General features: G+C 39.8%; 1 protein-coding gene across 2 annotated transcripts in view; it reads left to right on the top strand.

Moving 5' to 3' along the window:
• Positions 1 to 24,504, top strand: part of LOC136885430 (retinal guanylyl cyclase 2) — a 301,136-nt gene that overhangs the window by 228,417 nt on the left and 48,215 nt on the right. For both annotated transcript variants that reach the window (XM_067157975.2, XM_067157974.2), the window contains exons 14-16: positions 3,107 to 3,256; positions 3,565 to 3,736; positions 17,230 to 17,370. In XM_067157975.2, the coding sequence (XP_067014076.2) occupies positions 3,107 to 3,256; positions 3,565 to 3,736; positions 17,230 to 17,370 (463 nt within the window). The remainder of the gene's footprint in view (positions 1 to 3,106; positions 3,257 to 3,564; positions 3,737 to 17,229; positions 17,371 to 24,504) is intronic.

Below are 24,504 nucleotides of genomic sequence, written 5' to 3'. Positions count from 1 at the left end.
AAACCAATGCATAACTAAAATAGTAGTATGGGTTAAAAATACAATGTGACGGTCCTTTATTGACAGGTAAACAAGGTTCAGTGGAGTTCTTGAAACCCCAGAAATGTGCTCAAAGTTCTTATTCACAAAATAAAAGCAAACCATTATCTATATATAATCGGACACTGTTTGTTATTAGCTTATTATGTTTGCTTGGCAGTGCATTCGTCAGTTGTGTAATTCTAATGAAGACACCTCAAAAATTTTAAGTAGGGAGTTATGAAGATTCAGCTGCTGGACAGTACAGTTGAGAGTGTTTCTTACAGATGACGGTAGTGTGTTAAAAGTAAATGGCTTCCTGACAAATGACACACCTCTTTTCATGGTAAGAAGAGCGGTTACCTGTTTAACATGTTCATGGAGGAAGCAGTAACAGCCACAACCAAAATCAAACTGAATGGAAAGCTGATATACTTTATAAAATTTGTAGAAACTGAAAAGGGAATTAGCAACATGCATAAATTATTGACGAAAAAATAGGCAGGTAGAACCTCAAAATTAATTGTGTGCTAAGGAAACTAAAACCAGGCCCAGTGAAATACAGAATAGGCAAAGAAAACATTAATCAGTTTGGAAGATATCAGGTGTTGAAAGAACGATAGTAATGAGTCAGAAAGCTCTCCCACGGGGATGGAGGAGTGGAAGAGAAGGTTCATTGGTCACAGCATATGGCACAAGGAGGAGAGGCTTGTGCTAACAGGACTTCATTAGCATTTGGATCTTAAGCACTAGTAGTTCTTTGATTCAATGATTGTACTCCTGCGAGTGCTGCCGTTGTTTGTTTGATGCCTCTTGTTGTTTTCTATCTTTTAAAACAGCTCCTGAGAATACTTAGGTTTTTGAAAGGCTGCATCTCGTCCTATTAAGCATGATATTGATTCTCGTGTAGTAAGTTTGTCTCATTTCCCTCACATCACTGTCCTCGGCAAACTTCAACAGTCTATTGTACTACCAGTTTAAAGTCACTCTAGGGCTTCTGCTTGACAGTCTTTTAGCTTCTAAAAGATCTTCTTATGTCTTTGTATGCATACTGTTGGATTGTATATATTTCAGTCTGGAATACTGTGGCATATTTTCCCAAGGATGATCTTAAACTTCTTACTAAAATTATATTTTATGGTTGTGTAGTCTGATATGGAATTGCCTACAAGTTCCCTTGTAGCAATATTCCTGAAACTGATTTTGGAATGTTTAGTTTTAAACCCTATTGCAATGTATGGAGTGCTATGCTGGTCTCCCACTTGATAAAATATTGAGTGGATTGAGTGGGACTGTTTTGAAAGCTCTAGCAAGCCACTCTTTGAATCAAATCTTACTCAGCTGAACTAGAGTATTCTCCACTAGACTAAAGCACTGTATTGTACACAACCAGTGGATCCTACTAGGTCTGTTACCATACATCTGTTTGATTACTGCAAAAATGGTTGTGAATTTTCTGTAGATTTTCTTAAAATATTGGTTCTAGGTAAGCTTGGAGTTGAGAATTACTCCCAAGTACTTAATGCCACCCAACATTTTTATTTCTTCACTGTTCAGAATTCCTCTAAGGGAACAATTAAAGTTTCATGAGAGCTTGTTAAGTCCCTCATTTTGTGCCCATTTGGAATCATTGTTAAGTGCTTTTTGTATTTGTTCCTTAACAGAGTTGGCACGAGGATAACAATACCGTCAGCATAGCCAAAGATATTGTAGTGTAAATGCAGCACAGGAGATATCACCTCTCCCTGTGGACATTACGGACACGTGTACCACTCTTTGGGGCTTTGACTCAACCCACCAGTCCATCTGCACTGACCACAGTGGTGCTCTATATCCAGGAATGCTCTCAATGTCTGCTAGCTGGAAAAGTTCAGTCTCTGTAGCCAGAACATCATCCCTAACATGCTCATCAAGAATTCTGCAAATAAATGGCACAAGTGTGACAGATCTCAGGGATTCTCTAAGACCTTTCTTACACTTAACCACTCAAAGAGTATTCATCTGCATAAATTATAATTACACATTTATTTTTCGAAGTGTCGGATCCTTCTATTTTTTCTCTCTGATTATTGTTGTGTAGAGGATTAAAACAATAATCACCAGCACTACCATAATATTATTACAATAGTAATAATTAATTAATTTGATATAGTACTATATAGTGTCCTGAACAACTACCTACTTTGCAAAACTAAAAGAATAAGATCAGCCGCACCAAATATCAAGGTCTCGTGGTATTCTCAATAACATGTTTGTTATTTACATATCTATTTTTTCAGGTGATTCTTTATGAAAACAGATAAATGGAACATTTAGACATTATTTCTTAAACACACACATGTTATTGGTTTTCCCCCCGGACGTAAACGGATTAAATTATATAAATGTACATATTGAGAAACTCTCTGACTTTTCGCAGATATTGTCAAAAGCTTAAATCTGAACATATTGAACATAATCCGATAAAAATATATATAGTATACAGCATTCAAACATTGTATAGGGGCTGATGATCTAGATGTTAGGGCCCTTTAAACAACGAGCATCATCATTAAAATATTGGAAACGACAGCCCCGTGTCGGTAGATTTACTGGCACGTTAAAGAACTCCTGCGGGACTAAATCCGGCACCTCGGCGTCTCTGAAGACCTTAAAAAGTAGTTAGTGGGACGTAAAGCAGATAACATTATTATTATTAAAATATTGGAAAATATTAAAAAGCAAAGCAAATTAGGATATTAACTGGAATATACTGTAAAGGGAGAAGGAAACTATAGAGAATAGAGAAGTGATCTTAAGATAGACAAGGATTCCAAGTAAAGGGCAACTACCAAAAGATAGATTTTGGACTTTGTAAAGCCAAGTAAGTCTCTTCCAGAAATTATGAAAAACCTGTTTATTGTGCCACTTGCCCCATTGATACCTCCATCTTTTCTAAGTGGTACTTCCTTTTTCTAGTAATCAGTCAGTATGGTGCATTGTAACATAAAATTGCTTAAAATGTAGAGTGTGTTCTTTCCTTCTCCAATCTGTAAAATTTGTTGTTGGGAATTCCAAGACAAAGTCGAAGGAATATGTTGTGTTGCAGAGCTGCTCTGGACAGCTCCCGAACTGCTGAGAAACTCATCGCTGAGGAAGCAGGGCACCCAACCCGGGGACGTGTACAGCTTTGGCATCGTCATGCAGGAAGTGGTGGTTCGAGGAGAGCCTTTCTGCATGCTGGCCCTCACACCTGAAGGTAACAACATACAGTAACAGGAAGCTGAAGGGCATTATTGTACCAGTGATTAAAATAGTCTCTCATGTTAAATTTAATTTCAATTTCATGTGGTTTAATGATGATACACAGTTTCCTTTTTACATGTGATTGAATTGTGCTCTGCTCAAAAGAGCTGTACACTGAAAAGGCCTTCAAACAAATCTGCTTCAATAAATAATAAGTATTTAATAATAAGTATTTAATAGTAAGTACTTAAAAACATTATACCAATGTTGGTCTAAAAGTAAATTAATTTGGGCTTCACTGAAGTGCACTGTGCTCTGCAGAGATAATGGAGAAGGTGAAGCGCCCCCCGCCACTGATCCGCCCCTCTGTCAGCAAGGGGGCTGCTCCGCCAGAAGCCATCAACATAATGAGACAGTGCTGGGCTGAGCAGGCAGACATGAGACCGGACTTCAACGCTGTGCACGACCTCTTCAAGAAGCTCAACCATGGCAGGTAACCTTACAACCGAAACTTGTAAATAAAATGGAGAAATTTAACAAACACATTATAATAGCATTAAAGGTTACTTGATATTGTATATCACACATATTTAAACAAATTACTAATTTGTATCTGGTTCCTTCAAACGCTTGCTTGAAAATTCATTCTAAACCTCTCAAAACATGACCCAAACTTTGCATGTCCTGTGCTAAAATATGATCATGGGTTAGTAATCTAATTTTCAGTCTATCTTTGATGTTTGGAAAGAATAAATTCTTTGAATAATGAATTTTCATGACCGCATTGTAATCGAAACAAACTTTCAACCTATAGGGTCGTTTTATGTACATTTAAGTACAGAACAAAAATGGCCAAACAGACACCAGTGGGTTCCAAATTCTGTACTTAACATCTCTTCAACATGTACTAAATGTACGTAAGGCGACCTTATAGGGTGAAAGTTCGTTTCGAATAAATTCTTTGCTAGCTTTCCTATTCTCTGTATAAGTTTTGAGTTCCTTTTTGCAAAATGACAATAGGATTCTTGTGATATATTAACAGAGAGTCGAAGAAGGTTGAAGCTGTTTCGTTTCTTTGTGTGCCGTCATGACCTCGTACCCATTTCATGGAGATACACTCAGTTTAAACTAATATATGTGATCTCATATTAACAGATATCAGATATAGATTATACTTCTCTTGAACTGTGTTGAAAGCAGCCCAGTATACGTGCATTACAGTTGCGACTCTTGTATAGCGCAGAGTTCTGCTTGAAAGACTGAGCATTCTAAAGACAATCTGAACATTTTAGTATCATTTCACTCTTTAGAACCACAAACAAATGATCATTTTCCGTGCAAATCCAATAACAATCTGTATAAATATCAAAATAATTATTTATAGGTTGTGAAACATAATTGGGGAATTTACATGGTGGCCTGCTGATAATGCAGTAATGTGTAAAATCTTCTCATGGCACATTTAAGCAAGCTCAGCTTTGGAAATGGCCGTTAAATATAAAGGTGGAACGGAATGCCTGTAATGGAGAGGTGGATTTTTACTATATATCCAAATAATTGTGGGGAAAAAAACCACATTTGATTTGAAGCCACGTTCTTTTAAGAACATTGCTAGCTATATATTATAACAGTTGTCTTTAAAATCCAGATTTAAACCCCCAGTCATTCTTGTAGCAATTGTCAAACCTGGCAACGATGTGCTAACTTTAGCTGATAACAAATTGAAATGAGCCCTAAGTAGGACATTTATCAACCAGTTTTATAATTTGCCCATTCACTTGAACTTCTTCGTAATGAACATGTTCCTTGTTCTTTGGGAATTTAACTTCAGCTTATTTTTATATCCCCGATTACAAATTGTATCCAAAGCTGTGAGATTTGAGACATTGTCATAAACAATTACCGGTATATTGTGGTTACTAATTATGACATATACATTCTTATTCTTTGCAACAAGGCTACTAATTTGTCTTAACAAAATCAGCAGAGCAGTCTCCACTTGCTACTGTACGTATTGTATCCTCTGTTGTTTTCTGCGCAATGAATCCCAACATTGCTACTTAAGATACCGTATTGTTATTATGCAGATGGAACATTGCTTGAGCTCAAAACGGGCAATAGACATATAAGATTTTAAACTGGCATTATTTCAGATATTTGTTATTAATGGATATTGGCTGAACTTACGTCTAATCCTCAAAAGCAAAGGAAGAATGTGTCCGATGTGACTCAAGAGTGAGAGTATTGGTTAAAGAATAATGCATGTTCCACTATCTAGTGTTTTTAAATTTTTTGGAGATATCTGGCTGGTGTATTTGGACTCCTTCAAATACCATCAGACTGAGCCAACTTGAGCTCAGAAGGCCAGTGCAGAAGATGTGTGTCTGTTCAACTACTGTAATGAATACTGACCTGTCATTATGTTTATCCTATAACTATCCTTCTTCCTTTTAGTGATATCCTCGAATGCCACTTGGGGTTGCAGTTGTGCATCTCTCATATCCACGTTGATGGTGTCATGCCGCAGTAGGCACGTGGTCTTCCTGGCACGTCGAGATGGAGGGCAGTGCTTGCAACACTGCTCTTATGATGTGCCCGTACCGGTGAAACGTTTGGTTTTGTGCTCAACAAATGAAATGCCCACATTTCCATGGTGCGGAGGGATTCTTCTGCACTTCTGTTGATAGTCCTGTACTTGGTGCTGTAAAGCTCAACTAGTCCTTTGACTTCTGATGGATCGGCATTCACTTAACGCTCAGAATTCCTGTCACCTCCCTCCATTCCATCCATGCAGCATTAATCCTTACCCTTACTTCTTTGTCATTGCAACCATCATTTTGCACACTCGCTCCAAGGTACCAAACACTATCAGCTTTGGTTGAAGGAACCAGGAGTTGCACAGGTCTCTAAGTGTTCAGTTTTCTGCAGAGTCAGGTGAATGCTGAAGTGGCTTAGGTGATCACGCTGTGCGTGAACTTGATCTTGCAAATCTTCCCTGGTGGCGGCAGGAACAATAACATAGTCAGCGTAAAGAAGGGTCTATGCAACGCCCTTGTGCCCATCATGTAATGGTGTCCATGACCGGGATGAATAGAAGTAGAGGGATGTCGGCTGTCACAGACTGACATAGAACAAACTCGACTCATGGTACAAGATTTTTGACTTAATTAACAGGTGTTTCAGGAACTCATGGTCATGGAGAACGTACCAAATTAGTTGTGCTACACAATCACCGGCCTTTTACAAGTCAAGGAAGGCCAGGTAAAGTGGCTTTTTGTTCTTCCAATGCTTCCCCAATAGTTACCAAGTCGCAAAAATGCATCCGTAGTCCTCGATCCCTTGACAACTCCAGATTATTTTGTGGTCAAGGATTCGTTCAAACTGTGTATGTTAGGAGCCAAAATGGTTGATAATTAGAACAGTCTGCAAGAACTTTATTTTAAAAAATAGGTTTTGTGATGCTGGATGGCCACTCACCTGGAGCATGGTTGGAGTAGATCATAGCACTGAAAAACTCTGTTAGGCAGGGTACCGTCACTCCATGAACTTCTTTAATTTTTCAGCTGGCAGATCACTTGATCCTTCATGCTAGTTGTCGCTTCAACAACTTTTTCAGATGTGATGTGTGGCTGTAGATGAGGAAATTCAACATGTGATGTATCACTGAAATGTTTGAATATCGTCTTGACCACACACATTGTGTTCAAAGCTACTGCTTTCTTGCCTCTTTTCTAGTAATTATAATGGCGTGCTGGAGGCCTTTCCAGTTGAAACAATGGGGCTGTCCCTTTGATGAATTCTAATGATGAAGACAGCACACACCCCCAACCTCTGAGCCGTTGGAATTAACCAATCCCTGGCCCGGCTGGGAATCAAACCCGAGACCCAGGCCAGCCTGCTAACCATTCAGCCATGGAGCCGGACTTGTTTTCTAGTGACCTTGTATTTCTAATGCCTGTCCATTCTCTTGCACTTCATCTGTTACACGTAGGCCTGGTTTTGCTGCTGCTGAAGTGACAGAAACTCGACCAGGTCGAAATGTTCCCTTGCCCTCTAATTTCCACCATATGTCCAGTTGTACCACATTTTATCTTCTCGTTAGTAACAAGTGATATGTGCTGTGCACATACGACGATGGTGGGGAAGGTGTGTATCCCTTTCCTTAAAGATCGACAAATTATTCGCCCATGAGAAATTAAGAATTGGGCGGCCATCTTAATTTCTAGTTCCATAGCACTGGTATCCATCACAGGTGGTGTCAACATGTCCATTGGTGTCATTGCACAAGAGAAGCAGGTCTTTTTCATGGCAATTCACAAGTTTCTTTTTTTAATTCTTTCCAAAACATATCCTTGTCCACTTCATACAATCTGTTTGCGGAGCATAGGCAGAAAAGATACATAGTCACCAGGTTGGGGTGTCAATGATCACGGAATTCAAATGGTCTGAGTAGTGGTCGACACCTGCTCCCTCACGATAACAGCAATATGCTGGGCATTGGAGGTCCCTTGGTAGATCCTTCTTGAAGGCTTTGATTTATTACCGTTCCACAGGGTTTGTTGAAGGCAACCAAAGCCAGGATGACAGCAAGTTCTTGGCTTTGTGCAGTTCTTAGTGATTTATGTTGGACTCCTTGTTTGACTGGCCCCGTCCTCAGGCAAGACCACGGCACGTCCCTACTCGGAACAGTACAAATATTTGAGGCATTGGGTCTATGGGTTGCGACTGATTTATCAGCCGGCCTACCTCCAGCCTCCAAAGGAGCTCATATGCCTGAAGCTGTTGGCTGGCGCTGGCTGTCCTGTAGCAGGATAAAGCTGGCCAGCATAACGCACAACTCACGAGGAAATGTTACTGTTACTTCACATACTGTGCAGCGCGAAGTTACCGACACTCTAAATGGACTCTCCGCATCAGAGTGGTAAGACGTGGTTCCTGTATTGCTCTTCCCTGGACATAGCCGGGATGGAGTAAACCTGAAACCCTAGCTCATGTCTACAGGGAGACTTGCTTAGCAATGTTAGGCACAATAGAATAAGATCTAGAACTGTAGCAGCATTACCCCAGAAAGGTGCCATGTGTTGCTGATGGTGGAAGCAACCGGTGAGTAGATGTAATTGCAATTGACTGAGAAAAGCACTTTGCATATATTCTGGACCCCACCATTAGATCTGAGGTCGACTCAAGTCAGCCAACAGAGGTAGACTTGGAGAAGCGAGCCATCTATGAACCAACCATCAACTACTTCAAAGAATCATACAACATCTTTTCATAGGAGCAAGAGGAAGTATATCAAAATTCTTAGTTGAGTTTTTCAAAAGTGTGGGCATTGTAGTGTGATTTAGCCATCTTGGCCATTAAAGGCTCCGTCCATATTGTTAGAAAAGTGCATATGAAAAGGATTAAATGCAGAAAACTCCTAATGGTTACACATATGCAAGTGTAATGATATAGCCTACTTTGTTAGCCTGTCATTTTGGAACACAGAACACTTTACAGTCTCAACTTCTTTCTGCAAGTAATTTCGGTTAAAGAAGGGCTGGGGAAGACAAATTAACATTTGCATGCCTACCCAGTAGTCCTTTTTCTTGATATGGGGTGAAATGAGATTAATTTGTATGACATGCTTTGTAGAGCCAGATGCCAGCCTTGGTTCAGGAACTAATGAGGTAAGGAGGTGGCTGGGGCCTAAGAATAGGAACCATCCCAGCATTTGCTTGGAAGTAAAAGTGAGAAATGACAGAAAACCATTCTCAGTATAGCCGATGATGGGTCTGCTGAATGCACAGCTTGGCCCCTAACTAGCACGTTGACTCAACTTTGTTAAAATTCAATGTATTGTCCTACAAAACTGGAGGGAAGAAATGTGTAGTGGGGGAAATCAATTTTTTGTTCTTCTCCCTTCTGTTTTGCTTGTCGAATCCTACACTTTGCCCATTAAAACTAAAATCCCCTCATCTCGATGGAAACGGGGAAAAAAGGCGAGTTTAGGGAGAGTGGATTAGAGAAGTTCTTTTATTATAAGCAGGAGAGATCACAGAAAACAAGCCATAAACTCCAATATGTAGTATATTTTATGGGTTAAAGTATTGGAAATATTTCAGTTATTTGTGAATGGTGGTGTAAATTGTTACATTAGATGCAAGGGATCTTTTTAACATATTTTCTGGAAATTTTGTATATTTTGTCCCTCGTAAGAACAGGGGACCTGTAAAGTTGACCATATTTATGGCCTATTGACTACTTACAGTGAATCAAGGAATTTTAAAAAGTTTATTTTATTTATTTAATTAATTAACTAAGCTTGCTATATGCTGGCTGTACAAAATTAGCTGTAGTACCTAGTGTTTGCTAATTATGTGTGAAGTGAATTTTTGTAGAATTCCTTATTAAGACATTGATTGATATTTTACCATCTATTATGTCGTTTTGCTCAATTTCAAGTTTTAGGTTATTTCATTTTAGAGTAAATCTTTGTCCATGAGTAACCCCAAATTGCCTGGGAAGTATTTGATCCTTTCAAAAATATAACAAGTTGTATGTATTTACTCGTCACGCTCTAGATATGGTGTAAACGATTCCAGCTGTCAGCCTTGCAAACCTAAAATCTGTGAATCTCAGTCATTTTAAACTATTTACCTTCCACCCTGTCCCAATGAATGCTGAACGTCGATTTAGACGGTATCCAGAGTGTCACAATCCATCTCGGTGACACAAAAACAATGGATTCTACATTATTGTACTCACTTTTGCAATGCCTCTTTCTCAGCAGATACACATACAGAGAGCAAACACATTAATATGTACAAAATTTGTGAAATGACAATCACATTTTATGCATGAAATTGACATTAAAAAGTTTATTCAAGTGCTTTGGGATATACAATATTTTTGGTCTTTCCATCTTCTGCAAAAACAAATAAATTTTTCGGCTGTCCTACTCGTGAGCATGTAACATCTGGAAAGCATAGATTTTCCAGATTTAATCCACACGCTTGAAGTGACTGACCTTGTGCCTTCTTGGTGGCCATTCAGAATACATGGAGAAAACGGAACTGCAGCCTTTTGATATGAAATGGCTTGTCGCTGGAAATGATGGGAATGCATGGTTTGTAATTGCATTTTCTTTAGTGCTCTGCTAGTAGATAACAAACTGCACCCATTTTGTTTCTCTAGCGACCAGTACCATGCAAACTACGTTGCCTGGCTCTGTCAGCGTTCTTATTTGCACGGACATGGACCTCCTAGCAAGAAACATACTTCATAAAACAGGGCAGTGTGTTCCCATCCTCCCATGTACAGCATTTCGATCCAATCTTGGTTCGGCTTTACAATGAAATTAATTACATAAAAAACTACCCATCAGATTTTGTTCAAACCACTTCCTAAACCCTCTCAGGAGAAATAAGAACAAATTGTGAAAATTTCAGTGAAATCGATTCAGTAGTTTCTGAGTCCAGTCAAGATGAACAATACAAATATTCATTTTTATATATTAGATTTGTTTTGTCATTCTGTTCAAATGTCCAAAAAATGACAATCTTCTTTTACGTATAGTGTTTACTATATTCTCCATTTCTTTATTAGATCGTGGCCTATTGCTTCTAACCGGTCTCCATATTAGTTTTAGTTCCATAGAGAGCCGCTCTTGTGTAATCTTACCTCCAAACTGTGTTTTCCGTTCTTGCTTATGTTTATCCATTCACCTACAAGGAGTTGACTTTCCTGATTTTATTTTGATTTGTGATTATTTTATCAGGACAATCTTTCATGTTTATTATAAATTCTGTCTTTAGGAAGAAGATTTGTAAACCTATTTTTCCTGCTTGCTCTATTAAGTTTTCTATTTGGAGTTTGGTATTCTCTGGTGTGTCCGTAATCAAAGCAATGTCATCTGCAATATATATCCCAATATAATGCCTTTCATGTCTGATTTTCTCCACTTTCTAATCACCTTCTCCAGAGCACAGTTAAAACCTAAGGTGACAACCCATCTCCCTGTCTGACTCCTGTTTTTATTGCAAAATGTGTCCAACTCGTTGGCTGAGCGGTCAGCGTACTGGCCTTTGGTTCAGAGGGTCCTGGATTTGATTCCCGGCTGGGTCGGGGATTTTTAACCTTAATTGCTTAATTCCAATGGCACGGGGGCTGGGTGTATGTGTTGTCTTCATCATAATTTCATCCTCATCACGATGCGCAGGTCGCCTACGGAAGTCAAATAGAAAGACCTGCACCTGGCGAGCCAAACCCATCCTGGGATAACCCGGCACTAAAAGCCATACGACATTTCATTTCATTGAAAAATGTTTGGAGAATTCTCCACAGATTCTGACTTTAAATGAGGTGTTTGTTAATGTATCTTGTATAATGTTTGTAGTTTTTGAATGTAAGTTGAATTCTTTCAGACCACTGATTAGCAATTCTCTCTCAATGGAATCATGTGCTTCCTTGAAGTCTATAAAAGTAACTGTTGTGTCTTTGTTTCTTAGTTGTCTCATTGTCAGAATAGTTTTTAGATTCCAGATCTGTACAATGCATGATCTGTTTTTCTGAAATCCACCTTGATATTCCTATATCTGTGGATCTAGTTGGGGCTCTGTTGATATGTCACCAGTACAAGTGTTGTGCCTCTGTAGTTGTTAGGTCCTTTCTTATGGAGAGGGTTTGGGGTGCAATCTCCATCTTCCTGCATTTTACAGTACGAGTCAACTTCTGTCCACTGTATTGTGTTATACATACAGAAAATGGCTTGTATGTGAAGAATGAAAGAAAACCAAGCATATGATTTATAGTTAATTAGATTGCCCCTTTTGTTACAAACTGAACGAAACATGCATGGAGACTGATCTTTCTGTTAATAACACACAGAATTGTGACACCTATACTCTTTATCTGGGTACAAATGCCATTAAAATATTATTTATATTCTTCACACTAAACTGAAAGGTCAAGAATGGCACTATAAGGTACAAACCAAACCAAACCAAACCAAACCCAATGGCACAACAGCCCCAAAGGGCCTTGGTCTACCAAGCGACCGCTGCTCAGCTGGAAGGCGTGCAGATTACGAGGTGTCGTGTGGTCAGCACGACGAATCCTCTCAGCCGTTATTGTTGGCTTTTGAGACCGGGGCCGCTATCTCATCGTCAGATAGCTCCTCAGTTGTAATCACGTAGGCTGAGTGGACCTCTCATCAGCCCTCAGATCCAGGTAAAAATCCCTGACATGGCCGGGGATCGAACCGGGGGCCTCCGGGCAAGAGTCAGGCATGCTACCCCTACACCGCGCAGCCAGCATATTGTTACAAAGTGACAGATAATATTATCTACCTGGAAAAACACTTAATTCGTAAGGGCAGTACATTCTCAGCCTTGACTTATAACGGCATTAGTGTGATTGAACACACACCAAGGGTTTCCTACTTCGGTCAGAATATTTGTGTCTTCTTATCACCCCTGCAATTTTCAACAGGGTTTACCTCTTCGTGCATATGTTTTGTTTTAGAATTTGTTTTACGTCGCACCGACACAGATAGGTCTTATGGCGACGGTGGGGAGGAAAGGCTTAGGAGTGGAAAGGAAGCAGCCATGGCCTTAATTACGATACAGCCCCAGTATTTGCCTGGTGTGAAAATGGGAAGCTATGGAAAACCATCTTCAGGGTTGCCGACAGTGGGGCTCAAACCCACTGTCTCCCAGATGCAAGCTCACAACTACGCATGGCCAACTTGCCCAGTTGCATATGTTTTAGGTATAGTATCAACATACTTTCTGGAGATATGAAGGATGTTCAGGAAAGTTGCTAACATACAGGAACTTTTGTACTTAGTTTAGTTTGAAATCACTTTCCAATATGTTTTTTATCTTTTGGGTGCCTTCTCTTCCTCTTCTGCACAGGTTATTATTACCTCAGCCTTTTAGCAACAATTGATTTCCATATCCTTTGATCCCGGGTCCATTTGCTCTCTTTTGTGGTTGACACAGGTGTCAAGTTTTGTGGCACTGTGTCCATCACAAACATTACGAAGAAAGTTACAGCTTGTTTTGATAATGTAATATGCTGATGCAGTTTCAAAACACTGAATGTACGTACCTGCAATATATCCAACACTTTTTAACTCCATTTAAACAATATGGCAGCATTCACGTGACCGAAACAGAAAGATCTGGTTGGTAATTAAGGAGATTATCGCCTTCACTTCCAGCAGATGGCGGAGACATGCCCTCAAACGATAGAATTTTGTTCTTGTTTGCAAAAAGCAACCACATAGTTTAATAGAGGGCTACTAGTTCAATAGAATGGTGTGAGCAACTCAATTTTGATGAAAATTAGAGATTGCTCTTTTTGATACCAGTAGTCTCATTTTATCTATGATGTCATCATCTAGGACTTTCCACCACTCAGCCTCACCTGCAGCCTTATTATTTTTCAAGGAACATATAATTTGTTCTAAGCCTGAGGCTGCAGTATCCTCTTTTTTGGGTATAATTTTTACTAAAGGTAAATTTGGATTCTGGGTTATGACATTACTCCTGTTTAGAGTGAGCTGCTTGCTTTCTTTTTGTTCATTTGCTTCTTAAAGTTTCTCATCTTATTCTTTTTGAAGTCTTCATTGAGTTGATGAACTCTCTTTTAAAAGTTCTACTTCCTTCTCTTCTTTTTTCTTCTAGAATGTTTTTCTGCATTCCATTTTTCCCATGCCTTCTGTCTTTCTAGTAGAATCTTTTTACATTGATCATATCTGTTTTTTCCCATTTAGTTGATGGTGGTGATTTCATTGCTGCTCTGATGATAACGTTTTTCAGATTGTCGCAATATGAAAGTTTTGGTTTTGAAATTCTGCTTTTAATTCATCCCTCTCCAATTTATTAGTATTGTATTTTGGGATCTTAACTCGTCTGTTATACTTTTGTACTTCAGGTTGTAACCGTACAACAGGGTTACAGATTCCATTCAGTATTTTTTTTATTATTGTTGTTATTATTATTATTATTATTATTATTATTATTATTATTATTATTATTATTATTATTATTATTATTATTATTAACCCGATTCATTAGATTTTATATATTCTGTTTCTCATCATTTAGACTATAATAATTAGGTATCACGTATATTATTGTATTTAATCATAGGTTAAGTGAAATTTTTTTGTAATTATTCTGTATTGTAGTAAGTGAGATTTGTTGGTTTCATATTGTCATGCTTTGGCTTGTAACTCTGGCTAGATGAGCTGGCATTGTATTTTGCAATCGAGGCTATGTTTAACTGAGAATGTTATGTGCAAGTAGATTTCCCGGTGACGCATTCAGCATAGTCATCCTCAATCCGCTTGGGCACGCTTAGACAACACTTGACTGATGACATTAGTGCGTGGGCACGTGATTGCGACCAAGTGTCAGTATTCGCCAGCTACTGTATGTTGAAGTGGAAGGGATGAACAGAGAGTAGGGAGATGAGTCATCATCACGAGGTTATAAAAGTCAATGCAATGGTGGTGAGAGGTATCATATCATGCAGATCATATGTAACAGTCAGATGTATCAAATGGAAGAAGTGGTCTTAGTGTGATGGTCAGAGCTAAGAGTTGTGTTTTCAAGAGGTCTTGTAATAATCGAGGAGGTCTACAAGTGGTGGTTGTATCCGAGCGGAGACGGGTACTATGCTGATAAAGAAACATCATCTTCTTGTGAGGATGGACTTCACAAGATGTTTCAATAATATTTTCCAATTTCTTATAATATATTGAGTGGACGTAATTACATTGGAGCTCCCTACACGCGTACTTGGTATGTAGGCCAACTCCTTGTTATATAAGAAGATAACAGCAGACGGCTCCCGACTTCAGCTCATAGGTTTTCCCAAGAATTTCAAGTTCAACAGCGGTGTATGCAGACATCAGGTAATTAAAGCATCAGACATGTTATGCATTCATAACATGAAGAATAATGTAATCAGCGGCGATATCACATCTCACTTCAAGTTCATGCCAATAGCTTTTTTTGTTTAGATTAAATTTTATTTTATTTTTACCGCAAATCTCACTATATATATATTTTTTTTGTCAAATTAAAAGACGTCAATGCTTGTTCATTGTGACGTAAATTATAGTCATAAACTCAGTTTTATTTTAATTAATAATAAGTGATTCCAGTTCCATGTACAATCCTCAATTGTGGAAATGCAACAGTAATTTAATATTGTCCTGATCCATATCTCTGTATATTGCCAGATATGTGAGTTTATCACCTCACGCCTTGAGATAATTGATATAAGAGGTATGCTCTACCGAATTTTGTTGTTTTTCTAAAAAAAGCAACTGGCGCTCAAACAAATGGTATGTATATTGTGTGAAGGAGATGAAGGTATAAGAGTAGTGGTTGGAGTAGCCACAAGGTTAAATCTTAAATTTAGCTACAGAGATGTAGCACTCAGATTCAATATTTGTGGGTTTTAAAAACTCTGACATTCATTATTTCACATATTGCTATGTGGTAGAGTTGTTTTTCATCATGTGAGACCTGTGTCATTAGGGTTTTCTTTCAAAGGATGTGGTAGCACATACTTCTGTCAGCCTTTCCCATTCCTGCATGTGAGCAGTATTACCAGTTTGTGTATTGAAATCACCCAGTAAAATAATAGTATGTTTCAATGTTATTTTACTCAAACAGTTATCCTTTTTTTTTTTTTTTTCAGTATTCATTTACATGATGTCTGCTTTTCATTTGATTTATATCATTAGTTGGAGCATGAACAGCAAAAATGGTGTATGCTTTATTTGTGGATTTGAATGTTAAGGAAGATGTCCTTTCGTTATCTGGATAGAAACTCACTATTGAGTCAAGTATTTTTATTAGAAATAATTAATCCACTGCCGAAAATATGTGCACCTTTTAATATCCCGCTGGTTGATTCGCTCTTATGTATGCATTTGACTTGAAGGGCTCGTTGTCCACATATCGAGTTTCCTGTATTGCTGTAATCATTATGTTCTTTTTGTCTAGGAAATCTGTTATTGTTTTTAACTTCCCAAGTTCCATCAGAGACTGAACATTTCATGTTGCATGTGTGATCCTTAGGGTGCTGCAACTCTTCCAAAACTTTCTCCCAGAGTCCGAACGACCACTCGACACTGTACCGTTGAGTATGATGGGAGATTTAACCCCTGGGGTACTTTGTTTACATAAAACCTTCTTATCCGTATTGATGATTGGTCTAAGCTTCTCACCTCCCATGGTGACAGACATTTCTGGATTTAAAATGTAGTCATATTAAACCCGAGAGTACAGGGTTGCCTCTTTCACCATCTCCACCATACCAAAGTCCACCTTCTTCGCTGTAGATATCATTGAGGTCTTCACTCATATGCCTGAGCCCTGAGGGTGGGGGCTGTAGAATAACACCCACGGTATCCCTTGCCTGTCTATGAGGCAACTAAAAGGGGCCCCAGGGGCTCTTAACTTTGGAGCGTGGATTGGTGAACATGGGGCCCTTAACTGAGTCCTGGCATTGCTTCCACTTACTTGTGCCAAGCTCCTCACTTTCATCTATCCTCTCCAATCTCCCTTGGTCAATTCTTGCTCTTTTCTGACCCCGACACTATTAGGTTTCCGAGGGCTAGGGAGTCTTTCATTTACATGCCCTTTGTGACCCTTGTCTTTCTTTGGCCCATACTTTCATTTTTTGAATTATCACACCTCTTCCTTTTTTCTCTCTGATTAATGTTATACAGAGGATGGTTGCTGAGTTGTACTTCCTCTTAAAAAATAATCACCACCACCACCACCACCAACTAAAATTCTTTGATTCACTATATGCAGGGGACGCCGGTTGCACAGCTGGGGATTTAGTTTCACTTATCGGTCATTTGATTTCATTCTCCAGGACTTAGAGTATTCTGATTCCGATCGAGTCTCACTCCACGCCCTTCTCTTTCTTTTCCCATCAAAGCTGTATTTCGCTGATGTGGTGCTGTTGTTTCAGGAAGGTGAACTTTGTTGACACTATGTTTCAAATGCTGGAGAAGTACTCCAATAACCTGGAGGAGCTGATACGGGAGCGCACTGAGCAGCTCGATATGGAGAAGAAGAAGACGGAGCAGCTGCTCAATAGAATGTTACCGAGGTGAGGCAATTTTAGTAGCAATATTCACATAACAAAAGGGTAAGATGACCTGTCTGCTGCCCAGCTAGTGACCCCTGTCGCATGAGGAACTGCTATACAATGTTCAACAGTGGAGGAAACTGAATATATAATAAATACATTTTCTTGTATCTGGATGTATATTAAATAAAGTCTAATATCAGAGATTGTTGGGGGGTTTTTGAGAGTTTTTATAGTGAAAATACTTTTTAAGAGTCCCTTTGAGCAACTGGTGGGGCATAGTCATGTAGGTCTGCTTAGCGCGCTCTCCCTTTTCCTGGTTCACTACCTCTTAACCTGCTTCTTGGCTCATGTTCAGCCATTGCATACACATCTCACGTTGGCTATGGTCCTGTTACTGTGTTAAGGTCCACAAGCAGGATATTTTTATCTGTCACGTTGCGTGCACTGTGTAAATTGTACCAGACCAGTATAAGTAGGTCTACTTCATCTCCATACAAGAGTACAAACCCCAAAATTTGACAAATATAAAGGCTCCACTAATTAGTTAAGTAATTATCTTTAAATTGACATTAAGTACAGTAACTACTGTATGTAAGTTGTATACATTAAATGTATCGTAGCTCTATAATGAGTTTAACTCACTTTCCGTTTATTCTCATGTAAAACATCAGTGTACTTAAGATTCTGTGTTCTCTCCTAATTCTGCTACGTATATATCAGATACGTATTGCATCACATCCCCTTCACAAAATAATAAGTTATCATATAAGATGATGACATCCTGAGCATGTCAGATTATTTAGAATAAGGAATTTTCTATAAATGTTGTAGAATATGGAAGTCTTAAGATGTTATAACTTGAAAAGTTTCAAGTTAAATGTGGAATGGCATATTAAAACAAGAGCTAAGCTAAGAAAGGTACATCATTTGAAACTAGTTTTAGAGACCATCATCAGTCAATCAATAAGTAGAGACAAAGTGTGTTGTTGACATTCAGAGTTGAATGATTGTATTTGTTCTAGCGTAAGTTTGAATGTTTGAAGAATGCACTTCTTAACAGACTAAGGTAAACACTTCGAGTGTGAACAGAATAATGTTGATGGGATGTTTATTTGTTTTCAATATGGACTGAAAGAGCTAAAGTGAGGATGGGAGCTAAGGTGGGGCTGAGAGATGTGAAGGGGGTTTAGATCACTTAATTTCTTTTTATTGAAAATAGCAAATAAAGAGTTTGGTTTTTCTGATATCTCGACAAGGTTGGAAAGTAGATGAAACAATTTCCAAACATAATGAGTAGAGCGCCCTTATTAACCATTTTTGAGATTTTGATCATTCTTTGTGAATTTATGCTTTGAGTCCATCATATGTTTTCCCATAGCTGAAAATCTATTATATTTACATGAATTTACATGTTCTAAGTTTCTACCTGTTTGGCCAATATAGATGGAGAGACATCTGCTGCATTAAGAATATAAACACCTGATCTAAAGAAATTATTATTATTATTAATAACAATAATAATTGAGTCTGTTTTGTGTAGAATTGATGCATTATTATTGTCTGTTTTAAAAGATATTTTGATATCATGTTTTTTGAAAATGTAAGAAATCTGGTCTATCTGTGAATTATTAAAAGTGAAAGTGGAAAATAAGGTTTGTTAGTTTTTTCTTCTTTAGTGAGATTAGTGGAAAGTCGATGTCTGACTTTATTTATTACTAACAAATATACCCGTGCTTTGCTACGGTATTCCACACTGTATTAGACTATCGAAGTAAACGCTGTACATGCAGTAAATAACATTGTTTTAAAATTGCATGTCTCTTAGCATTATCCGAGAAACAGCATGGGGAGGTCCCCATACGCTGTTTCCAATGTAAAGTGTTTGTTACAGATTTGTGATATAACAGCAGGCTCACTTGCCTACTGCCATTCACAATCGAGTTGGGAAGTTTACATAATAATTGCAGGCCCCATTGCCTACTGCGTGGTCACAATCAATTTGGGGCGTTTTCGTTACAATGGCAGCCCCCTTTCCTACTTCCAGACAGATAACAGTTGAGGCGTTTCTATTATAATGGCAGGCAACTACCCTACTATCAGTCGAAATTAAGTTATGCAGTTATCATTATAATGTCAGGCCCCTTTACCTACTGCCAGCCAGCTTACTGCCAGCCACACAGAGCTGGTGAGTTTCCATCAAAATAGCAGGCCACTATGCCTAATGCCAGTCACATTTGAGATGAGGACATTTGTTTATAATTGCGGGCACCCTCGCCTATTGCCAAACACAATTGGGTAGGGGAGTTTTAAACAAAACTGCATGCTCCCTTGCCTTCTGCAAGTCAAATCAAGAAGTGAACTATTCATTACAATGGTAGGCCTTCCTTACGAATGCCAGTTACACAGGAGTTGGAGAAGGACCCCATTCCTACTGCCAGTCAAAGTCGGTGTGGGGAGTGCTGATTACAATAGCAGACACACCCTTTCTCGATCGCTACACCTTCAAATACCACTGGATTGAGCCAGGATCGAACCTGCCAAGTTGGGGTCAGAAGGCCAGTGCCTCAACCGTCTGAGCCACTCAGCCCGGCTGGTTGAGATCTATACAGCCGTTTTGACGTCATGGTGGAATAGACAAACAAACAAACAAAACAGGCACGAAAAGTAAAAACCACCAATTCAGTCTTGAGTTGACCTAAAACGGATAAATATCTGAAAAATTGGCAAAACAAAAGAAATTACAGACAGTGGATCCCCTACAACTTATATATAGATTCCTTCAATGAAATATGTTTAATATATGGCTATGTTTCTGATGGTGTTTAATTCATGTACACTGACTGACAGTGACAATGCAACACCAAGGAGGAGTGGTTCGAAAGGGATGAAAGTTGGGGAAAAAACAGAGACGGCACGGACGAATAATTGATGTTTATTTCAAACCGATATGCAGATTACACAATGCGCACGGCATCGACTCAGTAGGATGTAGGACCACCGCGAGCGGCGATGCACGCAGAAACACGTCGAGGTACAGAGTCAATAAGAGTGCGGATGGTGTCCTGAGGGATGGTTCTCCATTCTCTGTCAACCATTTGCCACAGTTGGTCGTCCGTACGAGGCTGGGGCAGAGTTTGCAAACGGCGTCCAATGAGATCCCACACGTGTTCGATTGGTGAGAGATCCGGAGAGTACGCTGGCCACAGAAGCATCTGTACACCTCGTAGAGCCTGTTGGGAGATGTGAGCAGTGTGTGGGCGGGCATTATCCTGCTGAAACAGAGCATTGGGCAGCCCCTGAAGGTACGGGAGTGCCACCGGCCGCAGCACATGCTGCACGTAGCGGTGGGCATTTAACATGCCTTGAATACGCAATAGCGCCCCAAACCATGATGCCGTGTTGTCTAGCGGTAGGGCGCTCCACAGTTACTGCCGGATTTGACCTTTCTCCACGCCGACGCCACACTCGTCTGCGGTGACTATCACTGACAGAACAGAAGCGTGACTCATCGGAGAAAACGACGTTCCACCATTCCCTCATCCAAGTCGCTCTAGCCCGGCACCATGCCAGGCGTGCACGTCTATGCTGTGGAGTCAATGGTAGTCTTCTGAGCGGACGCCGGGAGTGCAGGCCTCCTTCAACCAATCGACGGGAAATTGTTCTGGTCGATATTGGAACAGCCAGGGTGTCTTGCACATGCTGAAGAATGGCGGTTGACGTGGCGTGCGGGGCTGCCACCGCTTGGCGGCGGATGCGCCGATCCTCGCGTGCTGACGTCACTCAGGCTGCGCCTGGACCCCTCGCACGTGCCACATGTCCCTGCGCCAACCACCTTCGCCACAGGCGCTGCACCGTGGACACATCCCTATGGGTATCGGCTGCGATTTGACGAAGCGACCAACCTGCCCTTCTTAGCCCGATCACCATACCCCTCGTAAAGTCGTCTGTCTGCTGGAAATGCCTCCGTTGAGGCGGCCTGGCATTCTTAGCTATACACGTGTCCTGTGGCACACGACAACACGCTCTACAATGACTGTCGGCTGAGAAATCACGGTACGAAGTGGGCCATTCGCCAACGCCGTGTCCCATTTATTGTTCGCTACGTGCGCAGCACAGCGGCGCATTTCACATCATGAGCATACCTCAGTGACGTCAGTCTACCCTGCAATTGGCATAAAGTTCTGACCACTCCTTCTTGGTGTTGCATTTGCTCTGTCAGTCAGTGTATAAGATCTTTTTTTACATTGGGATATTGATGAACCATGCTGTTGTATGCAGCACATTTGTGGACTTGTGGATGCAAAGAGTCTTAATGTATGGTGTTCATGGTTTGTGTATGTTTTCTATACATTATGTAGCTAAGAAAATTATGGTGTCTTCAGATTATTAAGTCTTAAAAAGTTTATGTTATATTCAGTGTCTGCCTTTAGAGTGAATTTGATATATGGATCAAGTGTGTTTAAGTTTGAAAGGGTAGTGGTAACGTCGACTAAGTTCTCATCCATTATAAATATACTGTAGTATCATCTATTTATCTGAACCAAAATTGAAATCTGTTGAAAATATTACTGTGAAATATTTCTGCTATATTCTAAATTATACCTTTCAGCGTTCAGTCTGCAAGCCTCTGTGAATTTACTAAACGTTGCCCCAATCCTCGATTTCCAACTAGTGTTGTGGTCTCATTTAGTTCTATACCTCTTATCTTTAAATCGTTAGAAACCGAGTCTAACCATCATCGTCTTGGTCTACCTCCACTTCTCTTACCCTCCATATCAGAGTCCATTATTCTCCTAGGTAACTTATACTCCTCCATTTGCCTCACATGACCCCGCCAACGAAGCCGGTTTATGCGTACAGCTTCATCCATCGAGTTCATTCCTAACTTAGCCTCTATCTCCTCATTCCAATTACCCTCCTGCCATTGTTCCCACCTGTTTGTACTAGCAATCATTCTCGCTACTTTCATGTCTATTACTTCTAACTTATGAATAAGATATCCCGAGTCCACCTAGCTTTTGCTCCCGTGAAGCAAAGTTGGTCTGAAAACAGACCGATGTAAAGATAGTTTCGTCTGGGAGCTGACTTCCTCCTCACAGAATACTGTTGATCGCAACTGCGAGCTCACTGCATTAGCTTTACTGCACCTTGATTCAATCTCACTTACTATATTACCATCCTGGGAGAACACACAACCTAAATACTTGAAATTATCAACCTGTTCTAGCTTTGTATCACCAATCTGACATTCAATCCTGTTGAATTTCTTACCTACTGACATCAGTTTAGTCTTCAAGAGGCTAATTTTCATACCATACTCATTGCACCTATTTTCAAGTTCCAAGATATTAGACTGCAGGCTTTCGGCACAATCTGCCATTAAGACAAAGTCATAGGCATAGGCCAGACTGCTTACTACATTTCCACCTAACTGAATCCCTCCCTGCCACTTTATATCTTTCAGCAGATGATCCATGTAAACTACGAACAACAAAGTTGAAAGATTACAGCCTTGTCTAACCTCTGTAAGTACCCTGAACCAAGAACTCATTCTACCATCAAATCTCACTGAAGCCCAATTATCAACATAAATGCCTTTGATTGATTTTAATAATCTACCTTTAATTCCATAGTCCCCCAGTATGGCGAACATCTTTTCCCTCGGTACCCTGTCATATGCTTTCTCTAGATCCACGAAACATAAACACAACTGCCTTTTCCTCTCATAGCATTTTTCATTTACCTGGCGCATACTGAAAATCTGATCCTGACGGCCACTCTGTGGTCTGAAACCACACTGGTTTTCATCCAACTTCCTCTCAACAACTGATCGCACCCTCCCTTCCAAGATGCCAGTGAATACTTTGCCTGGTATACCAATTAATGAGATACCTCGATAGTTGTTGCAATACTTCCTGTTACTTTTCTTATAGATAGGTGTAGTTACTGCTTTTGTCCAATCTGAAGGTACCTTACCAACACTCCACGCTAATTTGACTACTCTATGAAGCCATTTCATTCCTGCCTTCCCACTATACTTCACCATTTCAGGTCTAATTTCATCTATTCCTGCTGCCTTATGACAATGGCCTTTATTTATCATCCTTTCCACTTCCTCAAGCGTAATTTCACAAACATCATTTTCCTCCTCCCCATGAGCTCCATTGTACGCAACGCCACCATGAAGATTTCCTTTTACGTTGAGAAGATTTTCAAAATATTCCCTCCACCTGTCCAGTGATTCCCTAGGATCTATTATGAGTTCACCTGAATTACTCAAAACACTGTTCATTTCCTTTTTCTCTCCCTTTCAAAGATTCTTTATTACTGTCCAGAAAAGTTTCCCTGCTGCTTGACCTAGCCTTTCCAGGTTATTACCAAAATCATTCCATGACTTCTTTTTGGATTCAACAACTATTTGTTTTGCTCTGTTTCTTTCGTTTAGATATAACTCCCTGTCTGCCTCGGCCCTTGTTTGGAGCCATTTCTGAAAAGCCTTCTTTTTACGTTTACAAGCTGCTCTCACTTCATCATTCCACCAAGATGTTCGCCTTTTCCCATCTTTACACACAGTTGTTCCTAGGCATTCCCCTGCTGTTTCTACTACAGCATCCCTGTATGCCACCCATTCTCTTTCTATATCCTAAACCTGCTTAGTATGTACTGTTTGAAATTTCTCACTAATCATATCCATGTACTTCTGTCTAATTTCCTCATCCTGGAGATTTTCTACCCTTATTCGTTTGCAGACAGATTTCACTTTCTCTTCCTTATGCCTAGAGATACTTAGTTCACTACAGATCAGATAATGGTGTGTATCATCGAAAAATCCCCGGAAAACTCGTACATTCCTAACAGATTTCCTGAATTCAAAGTCTGTTAAGATATAGTCTATTATGGATCTGGTATCCCTAGCCTCCCATGTGTAGCGGTGAATAGCCTTATGCTTGAAGAATGTATTCGAAACTGCTAAACCCATAGTAGCACAGAAGTCCAGCATATGCTTCCCATTCCCATTTGCTTCCAAATCGCCCCGACATTTTCCAATCACTCTTTCATATCCTTCAGTTCTATTTCCAACTCTCGCATTGAAATCGCCCATTAGCACTATTCTATCCTTGCTGTTGACCCTGACCACGACGTCACTCAATG

Source organism: Anabrus simplex, chromosome 14, assembly GCF_040414725.1.
Source record: "Anabrus simplex isolate iqAnaSimp1 chromosome 14, ASM4041472v1, whole genome shotgun sequence".
Lineage (NCBI taxonomy): Eukaryota > Metazoa > Arthropoda > Insecta > Orthoptera > Tettigoniidae > Anabrus > Anabrus simplex.
Note: the sequence above shows the minus strand (reverse complement) of the source record. Positions and strands in the feature narration are given on the sequence as shown.